The sequence below is a fragment of the Vespa crabro genome, chromosome 2 (assembly GCF_910589235.1).
Source record: "Vespa crabro chromosome 2, iyVesCrab1.2, whole genome shotgun sequence".
Lineage (NCBI taxonomy): Eukaryota > Metazoa > Arthropoda > Insecta > Hymenoptera > Vespidae > Vespa > Vespa crabro.
Genome location: NC_060956.1, coordinates 17,830,999 through 17,845,998, shown reverse-complemented (window position 1 = coordinate 17,845,998; position 15,000 = coordinate 17,830,999). Strand labels below are relative to the sequence as shown.

Sequence of the window (15,000 nt, the reverse complement as noted above, 5' to 3'; positions counted from 1 at the left end):
ACTATTATTTAAACTCTCCGAAATGTTTAAACCAGTGATGTTATTTGAAAATTTTTCATTGCCGCTAATTTAGCCGCTCATTTCTCTATTTATTTTATTAACCATCGAGGAGATTATCATCGAAGCGAGCTTCTTTTTTTCTCTCATTAATGGATAAGTGAAAAGAGAGAGAGAGAGAGAGAGAGAGAGAGAGAGAGAAAAAAAAGAAGAAAAAGGAAAACATTAAGAGAGATAGAGAGAAATCATCTCTCCCTACGACCGACAACATTAGCTCGAAGTAACACGACCAGATGACAGGTTTACGAGAGAGACTAAACTTTTAACGAGCGCTTCTTTACGTCCAGCTCTTTTTTCTTTTTTTCTCCTTTTTTTCTTTTTTTTTTTTTTTGTCATTCTTTTCCATCCTCGAAGTTGCCATTCCTATTGCCACGCCGTTTGTGATTTAATTTTCTTTTTTTTCCTCTTTTTTTCTTTTTTCTTTTTTTTTCTTTTTTTTTTTTTGTCGCTATTGCGTTGGAATGATAGATGCCGGTATAAAGGGAATTGGAAGGAAGGAACTAGTAATCGATCTCTCGCTCTCTCGATGCTACGAGCTTCAATTTGTCCTTTAATTCGTAGCCGGTTTACAAAATTCAAATTGCAAAAAGAAAAAAAAAAAAAAGAAACAAAAAGAAGAGAAAAAAAATGGGGGAAAAAAAGAGAAGAGAAAGATCATTCTTTACGTGTATAGGTAAAATAACACGCCTTAAGAAATTCTTTCATAGCGATGAGAAATGAGAGTGGAAGTTAAAGGGAAGCACGTTTATATTCGGTAGGGAAGAAAGGACAAGGGAAATCTTTTTTCGTGGGCACAAGATCGATCTCGCCGTCTGTGTCGCGGACGAGCGAACCGTGTCTCCCATAAATTTGCATCCCCATCGTTTTGTCCTGGGTAAGCTCGAACGCGCCAACACACGGAACGCCATGCGCAGTTGCTGGATAGACTATTACGCAAATGCGTGGACGTTAGCTCGCATCTCTGCGCCCTTGCGCTTGCGCGAATACGTATGAAGCAGCTCGGTGAGTAATTACGACGAGATAATTACACGAGGAACGTGGAATATTCGGAATGCGTGGAAATTGTGAAATTGCGCGGCATTGAAATCCGTGGCTAGGAAATCTCGTCATGAGTAGGATTTTAGTTCGAAAATGTACGTCTCTTGTTCCATAACATTCTTTACCCTTTTTTCCTTTTTTCTTTTTTTTTTTTTTTTTTTGATTCTTTCCTTTCTTCTTTTTTTTTCTTTTGTTTTTATTATTTTTATTTATTTATTTATTTTTTTTAAGTTTATTTTCCGTATTCCGCTTCGATTCTTCCTACGTTTGAAAACTATCGATGAGCATAATTAATTCTTAAAAATGGCTGACAGTTTGCCTGGAAAGAGAGTGACAAGAGAGAGAGAGAGAGAGAGAGAGAGAGAGAGAGAGAGAGAGAGAGAGAGAGAGAGAGAGAAAGAGAGAGAGAGCTGATACGGCGAGTGCGAACACCGTCCCTTGAGAGAATTATCGGCCAAGTACCTTACTTTGAAAAGTCCGACGTGCTTCAAACTTCTTCGTGGTTGAACGTCGCTCCTCTGCATAACCGCTCGATCGTCCCCGAAAACGTAAGTGCCTGACAAGAATATCGCGTGTTTCAAAGTGTATCAGACTACACTGCTCGCATACGAGTCACTATAGTTTCCTAAGAATCTGATAGCCGAGCAATTCCAATCTTGCTTTTCTTCCGTCGAGATAAAATTCCTTACGCGAATAGGAAAATACGAAATGTAATAATAACACTAAGATTAGGAGTGGTAGCGTGCAATTAATTCGCATGCTCGATCAGGTACATTCCAATGACAGAGAATTTATATAAACGACCTTGCCAAGCTTTGTTATAGGTTTTTACTTGAGAACAATCGTCCTATTGTGTGTTTAAATGCAAGTGCATAAATAGAACTCGAAGTAATACCGGATATTCTCGTTCTTAGTTAGGTACTGGCTCTTTTAAACTTTCTGTTTTACTCTGAACGATTAAGCGCTTTATATACTACCATGTACTATTACTATATAAAATATACGAGGATCTGTGTGCGTTCGCTAAATGACTACCACTTTTTTCTGTTTTACGACGATAACCCGTAGACGCTGATCTTAAAGTTTCTTAACTTTGTATATCTACTCCTTCCACCATTCTCTTTTTGGTTTATTAAAATTTCGTAAAGGTGCGACGTGTCCTCTGATTAACTTTGTAAGAAAGTCACGTCTGTGTATAAAAGTAAGTAAGTAAGAAGGAAAGAAAGTAAGAGAGAGAAAAAAAAAGAGGGAAAAAAGAAAACAAAAAAAAAAAGAAAAAGAAAACAGGTCTTCCTCGCGAAACATCGATGGATTAGTTTTGTTACATATTTTCTCGGCTCGTAAGATATAAAATGAAATTCGGCATTGCCGACGACTTAATAAAAACTAAATAAACAATGGCGTAAAAGATTTTAGTATAAATACACATCAAATATACATGAGAATTCTATGCATTTGTCACAAATCATTTTTAAAATTGACAAATCTGTTCCTCCATTCCCTGGTGACATCGATATGCCGAATGACGCTATTTTTAAATGATTAGATAAAAGGTATTTGTATCTAAGTAACGTAAATGATACATTTCTAAGCTCGGATGTGACATCTTTTTCTAGATCTAACAGTAAATAGAAAATGATACTTATTTATAGTATCGATTCGATAGTTTTAACTATATTACTGGAATAAACGTATTCTGTTCTATCACGATATTTCGTATATCATAAAATCTCGAATATACTCGAACGTTGAATGTTTGATCAATGTCATGCGTCATAAAAAAGGTCTTTTCAAAAAATCCACAGAATTTTCTTCAGTCGTGAATCGAAAAACTCATTCGAGCGGAGTCTTACTGGACTGGTTGGTTGGTTGGTTGGTTGGTTCGTTCGATCTGAAAAATCGTGAAATTGCAATATAAGAATCGTATGGCAGAATATTTGTCAAGGGATCAGGGAGGAGTTAGAAGAAGAAAAAGAAAAAGATGAAGAAGAAGAAAAAGAAGGATCTGAAGAAAAGGGAAAGAGAGAAGTGAAAGAGAACACGTATCCGAAGGATTCCGACTTCCTACGGGAATCCTTCGATTCGTTCGAGCGTACTATGACCGAAGATAGACGCGACATCGTCGTGTCTCGATTTGAATTAAACGAGAGAATTTTCAAGTTACCTCTAGAGCTTGAGGATCTCCCTTTGTTACATTACATACTTCCGACGTTATAACGGAACGATATCCATTTTCGATGTTCGTACGTGAGTGTCGATTGATTAAAACGGAAACGGAAGAGAAGATCGTTCTGTAGAGACTTTATAAAACTACGATACGGGTCATCGGCAGTTCTGTAGATGAAATGTCATAACGTCCAATGGACGAATATCTAGGTATGAAGGGAAACGAAGAAAAACGAATTTCCGTTAGACTTTTTCACTTTTATCTCTCCTACTGTAAATTTTATCAACCGGTACGAATGCACTTTCCACCGGATTCCCTTTACGCGAAATAAAAATGTGACATCGAACAGGCGCGATCTTACATTATCAAATTTAGAAACTTCGCTATGATAATCCGTTTAAATATTTTATACGTATTGTCACGACAGAAACATAAATTATTACATAACGTGATCTTTCATTTAATTTTCCTATCTTATTATCTCTACAAAAATATCTGACCAGCTTGTACAACGTACTACTTCTGGCTATATATCGCGCGAAAATCTACGGAAAAGAGGTTTGCGGTAGCGAAACGATTTATGGAAGACATTAACGATGTTCTATAATAGCCATCTTCGTCATACATTCTCATCTCTCGTTTTCTTGGTACCTTACACCGGACGCTGATGGCAGAATTACACCATTAGTATCATCCTCTCGACGACGACATCCTCAAGATTCTTTCATCCAGGCATCCTAATGTTTTATTTTCTCGCTGTTGAGGATCAATCCGTCGGGAGTAAAAACATATTTGGGAAAAATGAAAGATTGCTCTACTAGTATATAAGGATACTAAGCCGCAGGATAAGCTCCTAGTGTCGATGATGACGATAAAGAAAAAGAATAAACGTTGAAAAAGCGACATCTTCGATGTTTCCCTTTCTTTATATCTCTCCATTCTTTTCCTTTTCTCTTCTTGGATATTTCCTAAAATTTCCAACGACCGAGTAGGATTTCACGATATATTTGTCCAACTACTATTTCATATCCTCGTATTTTTGTTTCATAACGGACAGTAAACTGAAAAGATGCGCGTTTGTGTGAAGATAATAAATATGTTGGTAGAAATGTTCTTCCTCTCCCTCCCTCCCTCCCTCTCTCTCCCTCTCTCTCTCTCTCTCTCTCTCTCTTTCTTTCTTTCTCTTTCTCTTTATCGAAGACCTATATCCCCGAGCAAAACTCGAATCTGAAAAGTAATCGCTCTTTGAAGTCTACCGCTGAAAGAAGTATGTACCGAATGAAGAGTATTCTTCGTATGCTTTAGCAACATACAGTTAATAGGTGAAAGCTAACGTTCGTTACTTCGAATTGAAAGAAAACATGGGAAAAAAGGAGTATGAAAATAATAGGAAACAAGTAAAAAGAGAGGAGGCAAGGATTTTATTTCTATGTGCCGATTCTGTTCTGTAAACGGTCATTTTTTTCTCTCTTCACTTCGGTCCACATTTTCCTGCGGAAAGTCGGGATGGCAAACAGGAACTTCATTAAGTGTGGCCGTACGCTCATCTCTTTGAAGTTGGTTAGCGAGTAAAAGAAAATCAAGGTACAAAAAGCAACGACTATGGTATATGGTAGCACGCTTGGTCGCCTTAGGTGACGAACAACGCTTTTCTCAAACGCCCAGCATCATCGACTTACACTTACACCAACTACGGGTTATCTTGGCTTTATACATACGTTCCGTTTATCAAGTGTATCCTTCGGTCCATCGTAGATCATTTAAGGTTGTATATCGATTGGACACGGTCCTGTGTCTTCCCTTTTCGATGGTTTACGGTTCTCTCAACTTTCCTTATCGCGAAAAGAGACGAACGTTTTACGGAAAAATTCTTCAACGTTATATCGTAGCTTCCTTTATTCGGTTACGTTGAGAAAACGTTCCGAGCAATCGAATCTTCCATTCGAGAGTTGAATTTATAGTGCGAGATAAACGGCGTGCGCACGTCATGCGCGCGTCATCTTTGAAAATCGTATCGAGAAAACCTCCCGCATACATCTTACCCGTCTCTTCTCTGTTTGTACACGCTTTATATGGTAATCCATTCGCGATCCTCCGTTCGCGAGAAGTCGTACGAAGCGAGAAGAGAGACAGAAGCGTTACCGTACGCCGTAGATAAAGTATGGCTCCTCGTATATTAAAAAGTAGAGAATAGTTTTGAGAGGATAGGAAAGTATATTCGTTTCCGGGTTGAGGATGGTACGTTCGAAAGCGGAGTGGCAGAGAGGGAGCAAGCAAAGTTGTGCGGCTTCTCGACACTGTCTGACCCACGGATTATCGGCTTACCGAGCTAGCACGCTCGGGTTATTTCTGCACATGGGGATGGGGTCGACCTGGATGAGGTTCGAGGTTTGAGATTGGTGGAGGATGAGGAGAGTCACTCGTAACACCGATTTCCGGTATCATCCTATAGCAGATACTTTCAAATCGATCGCTGAACGAGAATGACCGAGAGTTAACGCGCTTGTATTTTTCAACCTGATATTATCTACGTATCTACCCATCTATATACATATATATATATATATATATATATATATATATATATGTATATATTCGTTCTAGTGATCATGCGAGAAATCGATAGAGAATACATGGAAAACGAGATAGATGCATATAATATAAGGTTATAGCTGCTGCTCTTCGACGCTCGATTTCCATTATGCTTTCTCCGATGCACGAAAGCTTCGGTTTCGGCTCGTCTGTCGGGAATTTCGCTGACAGCCTTCCTTTCGAATGCTTGTTACTAATACATGCTACTAGGGAGCAACGTACGTTCTCGGCCACACACGTGTTCGCGCTGTATCAGCGTGACAATGTATTCTCGGCAGGTCGTCGATTCAGCGACGTTCTATAAAGAGTTGCGCTCCTTCCGCCGGGTCGAAACGGTATTACTTTTCCTGTTTTGCGTAGTGCGGAATCGGAAGACCGGATGATGGTAAGGAACGAAACACGAATTCTCCGAGAATAAAATCTGGACGGAAGCACGTTGTATTCTTTAAATTCTTTTCTCGTATTAAATATTTTTTGAACGTTCGCATCTTACGATATAAATAAAAGAAACGAAATAATAATATTCAATATTTATTCTTTCATCGAGGTCAACTCAAGTTGAACGATAAAATCCTAAAGTAAGAAAAAAAAAAAGAATGCTCATAATATTTATGATTTGGAACGTTGGCTCTTGGAACAATGGAAGCTGACACTTTTAAGAGATAGATTATGAAAGATCTCGCGACCCAGGATTTCTCGTTTCTAAAAACGCTTTTCAACGTTTACCGTTTTCCTCCTCTCCCTCTCGGAGTAACAATGGCGGAAAGATCACGCGAAGCAAGCTACGCGACGACGCATGCTTGCCACCCTTCAGGACTCATAATGCACCGGAGGCAGCCCAGGGGAAATTTAGCAGACGCCGTGAAAACCGTTGTTTTATACGCTTATACCGTCGTACACGCGAGACTGCCTCGGCCATAGGTAGATACAAGGATAGGTAAGGTAAGGCAAGGTAAAAGCATTCGTGATCCCAGCAGCGAGTAACTCCATTAACGTTAACTTCGCGTCCCTCTTCTCTCCTTCTCTCATCTTCTCTTCTTGCTTTCTCTTGCCTCCTTCCGTTCCCTATACAGTAGCCTTCGACCGATCCCACAGAATCACTCAAGAGAACTAACTAAGAGCGGTCAACCAAAGGAATAATCAAGAATAACAAATATTATCTGTGAACGATCTAAAAATATTTCTTTCAATAATTCATCTTAAACTTTTAAAAATATAATTCATAAAAGGAAATATTTGTGTACAAAAAACATTTCTCACTTTGCTGGACGTTTCTCTTAAAATGATACGAAAGCGATACCATGAAAATGCAGGATAAGAGAGAGAGAGAGAGAGAGAGAGAGAGAGAGAGAGAGAGAGAGAGAGAGAGAGGCGGACAGGAACTAAAAGTAATAAGGGAGACGTAACAGCTTCGTCGACTCGCACCAAGTGAAACTACCGTGGAACAGTTTCTAGGAAATTTGGTGTCAGCACACGTTTTTACGCGCGTGCACTTTCCATAGTCCCTCGCGCGCGCGCGTTCCTTGTTCTATTAAAATATATCAAGGTTATTTCCACGAAGAATAATTTTCTTCCTTAGAGTCAGCGAATATTCGAAAGGGCAAAATCCTGCGGTCTGCTGGAATTAGCCAGCGGGGTCGAACGAGTTGACAAATTCACAGATATTCAGAGGTCTCGGTTTCTCTCTCTCTCTCTCTCTCTCTCTCTCTCTCTTCTCTCTTCTCTCTTTCTTCCCCTTTGGACTCTTTAATATCCGAGTCGAAGCAACGAAAAGTCAAGGGGTGGAAAGATTCACGTTTTCTGGGGCGCGAAATCGCAACAGGGTCCTTCTCCGTACTGAGTTGCGTCTCGACGTTCTCTGGATTCTATTTCAAGAGATCACCGAGCGAACGAAACGACCACGACGCGATAATTTTCTACTCATGATGGCCATATTTTCCCTTCAAAAAAAAAAAAAAAAAAAAAAAAAAAAAGAAAGAAAGAATGAAAGAAAGAAGGAAGGAAGGAACGAAAGAAAAAGGAAAGAAGAGGATAAAAATAAAAAGAAAAAAAGAAGAAGAAGAAATATTCTCCAGAATAAGAAACGAAAAACTTTCTTTTCTTCGTTCAAATCTCGAGAACGTAACTGTACATTTTCTTTCTTTCTTTCTTTTCTTTCCTCCTTTTCTCGTTCCTTTTTACTTTTTCTTCTTCTATTTTTTTGTTTTATTTTTTTGTTTCTCTTTTTTTTTTCTTGTTCGTCAGGAAAATTCCATTACGTTGAACGACGACCGAGAGACGACGTTAATTCTATCGACGATTTCACGTTACAGGTCCAGCTATCCCCGTGAGGGCGGTTCTTCGAGGTACGGCCGAGCTACCCTGTGATATTCGTCCACCACGACACAACGACTCGACCGTTTCGGGACACGACTCTGCCATTTTGATCGTCTGGTACAAGAACGACATGACACCCATCTACAGGTGAGTGCGACTGGATCGATCTCTCGTGTTCCTTCTACATAGCCCTCCTTCTCTTTACCTCCCTCGAGGTTAAGTTACTGCTTCGAACGGGCTAAAGGAAAGTATAAAAAGGCTACTAGCCTGAATACGCAACGTGACTTGTGCTCGTTAACTTCTACGATAAGAGCATGTTCGAAGAAAGGAAGCTTTCTCCTCTTTCTTCGTTTCTCTTTAGGATTTGCCTACTCCATTACTTGCGTATAGATCTATGTATTTATAATCTACATACGCGATCACCATTAATACATTATTACGTGCGAATCTAAATGAAATTTAAAAGTGTCCAATGGCCATTTTTTCCTTCGTACGGAGCAAAAAAAAAAAAAGAAAATACAATATAGCGTAACGAACGATCCTCGCGAATACTGGCAATAAACCGTAACCGCTGATATATGTATCTACGGAATAATGCGGCTACCGATGTCCTTGATGAATTTCGTCACGTGAGCCACTTGGCTTAGGTATGTCATCCGTTCCGGAATTACTCCGCTAAGCCGGAGTCGAGAGATAATGGAGTCGCATGCTACGTAACGAACGACCGAAGGAACGTAGTGAGGGAGGACCGTGAGAGAAGGCCGTGAAGAAACATCGTGAGTAGCGAAGAGAAGGGTAAATTCTCTCTGTAGAAAGAGGGGAAGGTTAGCTAGGTGAGAGAAACGGTAGCAAGATAATGGCGTGTCACGAATAATGCGATTTAAGTGCGACGGTTTCCTCGAGTGTCGCTCGCAATTATGTGCTTGGCTAATGATAAAATTGTATCTTGGTTTTCCACCTAGATATTTTTATCACCTTCTAACCTGTAAAGTACAAAGAATAACATCTACGATTAAAAGGATATAAGGTAAAGTTTTATTTTTCTCACCCTTGATTTTATAGATAAAAAATATTTACGTATACAAATATATATACAAACGAAAAATTTTCACTCTACTCCCTTACAATAGTTTTCATGCATCTTTTATATCATTTTTCTTTTGGATTAGTGGAACAAAAAAAAAAAAAAAGAAGGAGATATTCCAAATCCTTGTTATGTCTTTCGCTGATTTCAATCCGTACGCCGGCATGAACACGGATAATAATTTTTGATTCCGTTCAAAGCCGATTATAACGCAAAATCGGCTTAACTGAAAGACGACCGTTTCATAATAATAAATTTGCACTGTTTAGTTTTTTGTCTTAAAAAATATACGTTTGATTTAATCGTACAATATGTACGAATGTGCGTTGTCCTATTCTTCTTCTTCATTATCGTACGAGATGATAATTAACACATCAGGATAAAAAACATGTTGTAAGGTAATCGCGTGAAATGCTTTTCAATATTATACTCAGCCGTACTTCTCAACGTCGATCGAATCATTTCCGTTCTTCCAACGTCGAACGTTAAGCGAAAGATACGTGACAAGGTATTAAAGCTAATTCACAAACTGATTTCCTATATTGTTTTACTTAAGACGACGTTTCAATTGGGATTGATTTCATTCTATAGTCATAAGTACAAGATCGAATTCTATGACGATTTTATCCCTTCCTCTCTCCCGCCCACCCCTCCACCACCATCAATGATATCTTAGAAATTATTATTCTTCTGAATGAAGCGTTGCAAGTGCTCAACGTCCGTATCAATTGTAATTCGCGAACAAGAGCCTACATAGGGCTTACCAAGAAGAGAATTTTCTATACGGGTATAAAGAAATAGTCATTGTGAATGAATACTAACCATGGTTTGTATTACATGGTAGAGTTGCCATGATACGAGATGAAATAAAAGTAAAACAACAAACGTTTGAAAAAAAGAAAAGAGAGAAGAAAAGAAAGACAAAAAGACCAAAAAAAAAGAACAAAACAGCAACGATTTGGAAAAGAATTCACAGGGGGACATTTTAATCGCGTTATCGAAACTTTACAATAAAAAAAAAAAAAAAAAAAGTAAGAGTAAAAAAGCCAGTCCGTTCGTGTTATTCGTTCAATTATTTTCCTTGAAGTAAGATTTTCACGTTATCGCACGCAAAACTACGGGTTTGTGAACTTTCCTTTCGACTTATCGCGTTACCCCCGCGATCTTTACGGCGACTAAAACGTTCGTTTACTCGGTAGATTGGAACACTTATATCCAAGATATAGCTAAAGAGTCAGACTGTATATGTGTGTATGTGTATGTATGTGTATGTATGTGTGTGTATGTTTATATGTATACTCACACGATTATAGATTCGTTCGCAGTCGCGGAGCCTCCACCGACTCGTAGGAGTTGCTTCGAAATGCGGTACAGTAGTCGTGCCGAGTTTATAGTCAGACAAACACGGGGAGGAGGTACCTATATCGGAGCAGGTCAGGCACGTAGTTTGACCGAAGTTAAGTCCATTAGACAATGCAAAATGTAAGACTTAAGTCTTAAGCCTATCGAGCGAGAGCCGAGCGTTGTTTGGTTACTACCACAGAGATGTAAAGCTCGAGCGCGGAGTTGCCTGTAATTGGTCGATTGGCTTAAGTCTTAACTTACAGGCTTATTCATTGTTCGCGGAACGTTCGTTCTCTACATACATACATCTATACATACAAAATGTTAGATTTATGTAAGAGTTTTAAACTTTGAGGATATATAGAACTCATTAAGTTAAGTAACAAGTGCTTAGTCGACACGGATCGAAAAATAACACTTGACGAAGTTATAAATAGTATTTCATTTTTTTCATTACGAGAGAGAAAGAGAGAGTGAGAGAGAGAGAGAGAGAGAGAGAGAGACTTAGAATTTTTCTATAGAACAAATATGATCGTAATTATGACTGAAAGGGAACTTCGTAAATGCTCCGCCGGTTCGGTAGATAATTACAAGCTTTCTTTCTATTTTATTGCCGTCGATAATGAGAAAATTCGTAACACGTTTTATCGATCTACGACTATTCATCTCGTTTATTGTTCTGGCCGAAAATAAAATATGTCAATCATCTGCCATTGAATGATTGCGCATGTCATATCAAAGTGATGTAATATTTACCTATCGACAAAAGTCGAATGTAACATCGAAATTTCTAATAATATATTTAGATGTATGATGAAAATAATGTCTTTAGTTAGAACGCGATCGTATTTGCAAGGCAATGTTCTAACGTCTAAGATGTGATAACACGACAAATTTCATCCTTGTCAAATTTATTCCCTCTCGTTGCCAAACGCTATTTCCGCTTCAATCTAATATTACTGACGTACGTGCATACGTTACAACGCCCTACCTATGTAGTTTATAGCTATCTATATATACGTTCTGAAATCCCACCAACAAATTGCACTTTCTAACGCTACGTTAAGCAAAATGTGCGAAACGCGATATCGGTTTGGTGGGTAAACGCGCGTGATCCGCGACTATCAGTCATGTAATTCTTTGTCGAGCGTCGTCGAATCCCTTTAAAATGTTCTAACGCCTCGATATTTTTTTCTTTCTTTCTTCTCTTTTTTCTCATTCGCACGGCAAGCATGTCGAGATATAAAAGGATTCCATTCGATATTTTTCGTGGCGATCGTTAAACACATTGGTGCTCTCCCTTACCCTGAAATTATATCCCTCGTCGAATGGAATATTTTTCTTTTTTTCTTTTTTCTTTTTTCTTTCTTTTTTTTATATCTTTTCTATTCTTAGCCTTTTTTTATTTCTCTTATTTCTACGAATACGCTAACTCTTCTAAAGCCGCTTGGCATTCTCATCACGTTCTCTCGGTTGCGTTTTGCAACATCACCCTTGGAGAGCATCGCCCTTTGAAAGTCGTCCTCGTAACGCCTATTAGCTTCGCCGTATTCGTCCGTCTGCAGACTGGCACAGCTTGCACGCCTGAACTTTTCCGTTCGCTCGGATTTTTATTCAATTTCCTGTCTGCGTCCTGTCGGATTTTTCACTAACCCAGCTAAAATATCATATCTTTTATTCCCTATCCAAAGTCGAAAAAGAGAATAACGAGGGAACGTTAATTCTTCGAAAAAAAAAAAAAAAAATTTTTTTTCGTACGATTCCGGAAAAGTATTTTCTTTTTCGACCGAACAAACTGAGATCTCATAAATATATATCCAGAATGTGATGCTTAAAGAGAAATAATATTTGTCGGCATCGTTACCGTTCTACTATGTAATCCAGAAGGTAAATAACATTACCGACGTTCATCGTTCGACTCTAGAGCACACTTCCGACTAATGCACAGGTCATGGATCCTCCGCCTGCGTTGCGTCGTTCATGAATATTTATGAAACTCGGATAACCCGCTTGAAAATCGGTTCTCACGCCGAAAAAAAAACAATAAAAAGTGGACGGGTTCTGAGTACTAAAAGCACGGTCACGTCTTTTGCGAGACTATTCGTCTTTCTTCGTTTCTTAATTGTTTCGTTTAAAAATCGAAAAAAAAAGAAAGGAAATATATACATTTATAAACGTCCATTCGTCGCGATTGATGTTGAGCCTCGTAATCGTAAGTTTATGAATGCACACATACATATACATATACATATATATGTATCATGAAAACCGACAGGAAACGATTAAACTCCCACGATTCACTTGAAAAGCGCATACTTTGCTGACACCTTTCCACAACGGAAGTATCGCGTGAATACGAGCTGTCCCGTCTGTCATTTCTCGCAATCCTTTTCGTTCCACTTATGAAAACCTACGCTATATCGTATCGTAGTTAAACGTAATCACCGGAGAAAGTTCTTAAAAAACTTTTGTTTAAAGAACTTTCGTTTAAAGAATTCTTGTTTAAAGAAAGAAAAGTAAAAAAAAAAAAAAAAAAAACACGAAAAAGAGGAGTCGAAAGTCAGTCAAAATCAGTTGGAATGAAAGTAGTTGTAAAATCGTCATCCGGTAAGAAGAAATGATGAAATCCGTTTCGCATATTTGCACGTACTCGGTCGCACATACCTAGACGAACATTGAAATAGTGAAACACATATATTTCATAGAGTCAAACGGGGCAAAGCAACCTCTCGGATTTTGCACTTGCGTAGTGTTAACTCTCTCTCTTTCTCTCTTTCTTTCTCTTTCCCACGGGAGACTCCAAATGATGAAAGTTCTACGAACGTGCGTCGGCTGTTGTTAAATAAATTATCCGGCTTCTAATTACGTGAAAAATAGTGAAAACTGGAAGAGAGTCGTCCCAACCGCCGCCGGGAGCGTGTAAACAGGTCGGTCGGTGCTTCCCGACGGTGAGAGAGAGAGAGAGAGAGAGAGAGAGAGAGAGAGAGAAAAGAGAGGGAGAGAGAGAAAGAGAGAGAGGAATATAAAATGGAGTAAAGCGAAGGGAAAAAGGATGAGCGAGAGGGCAAAGAGGAAATAAGGGTGAAACGGTTGAAGCTCGAGGCAAAGGGAAGGATACTCGGTACCATTATAGTCGTGCTGTCCCAGGATCTTCTACATATTTCTCTGTACCAGATTCTCTACAGTTTCCCGTATAACGGCTTGGTGCGATTTGAATAAGACAAATGCCCTTCCACCGTAACCGTCTTTCTTTCTTGTCTTTTCCATTCTCGAAGGATCTTTTTGCACATTAATAAATCGCTTCCAGCGTCTCAGGTGTCGTGGGTTACACGTAACATTCGTCGGTACATCTCATTGCCTCAGGATCGGCGCCCCTTGTTGTTTTGTACGTTATATTCGACGTTCGATTACTTACGCGACCGTCAGAAGTGGCTGCAGGACGTTTCTAGGACGGTAAGGAAGATGAGCAGGAGGTTTGCGGTGAATACGAGCCGCGGGCAAGGATGCCTCGACAACGATGCCGTTGCTTGCCGTGCACTAGCTAGTTCATAATGAAAGCAATGTGTCTTCATTTAGTCGCTTGTTTCGCAGCGACGGTAGTCGGTATAGGAACGGTATAATGGAAGGTAACGCGCTGGATCTGCAGTAGGTTGCAGCCCAAGGTGGTGAATACATCCACGTACGTCCTCGTGGAAGATATCAGGAGCAAAAGAGAGGGGCGAGCGAGAGAAAGGAAGATAGAGAGAAAGAGAAGGGATAAGGACTATGTATATACATATGTATATGTGTGGGTCTGTATGTAATATGTGTGTTTGAGAGAGAGAGAGAGAGAGAGAGAGAGACAGAGTACATTATACTACGGGTTAGTCGCATATAGCCAAGGGACAATGCTCTTGTCTCTACGGTACGCCTTGTTTGTTACGACTGGCTTCCTCCCTCTTCACGGCCGACGCGACCCTTCGTCGTCCACTACTCTCCGCTACCGCCACAGCCACAGCTACCACCGACACCGCAACCGACATTATACGCGACGCTACCTCCTCTTTAACCTCCCGTTCTATCCACCGACGAAATCCATAAACCCCAAAGGAGTTACGAGTTGAGTTCGCGCCTCGCGAATCGACCGACATTGTCGATCTCTATTTAATATTATATATTTAAACGAACGAATTCGAAATTATCGATAAGTAATAGTCGTGATGGTAAATCGTGAGAAAAAAAAACGAGAGGGAAATAAAACTTGCTAACAAAATGCGGAACGAATCGCGTACCTCGTTCAAATGGCACTTTGCATTCTTCCTTCTCCCTCTCTTTCTTTCTCTCCCTCTCTCTTTCTCTTTCTCTCTCTTTCTTTCTTCCTTACTTCATCTGGGTTTTCCTATTCGATTCAACTTTTAATAAC

General features: G+C 39.4%; 1 protein-coding gene across 11 annotated transcripts in view; it reads left to right on the top strand.

Moving 5' to 3' along the window:
• LOC124432930 (synaptogenesis protein syg-2-like) overlaps nt 1-15,000 on the top strand; it is a 179,233-nt gene that overhangs the window by 121,965 nt on the left and 42,268 nt on the right. For all 11 annotated transcript variants that reach the window (XM_046982281.1, XM_046982276.1, XM_046982277.1 and 8 more), the window contains one exon: nt 8,167-8,317. In XM_046982281.1, coding sequence (XP_046838237.1) covers nt 8,167-8,317 — 151 coding nt within the window. The remainder of the gene's footprint in view (nt 1-8,166; nt 8,318-15,000) is intronic.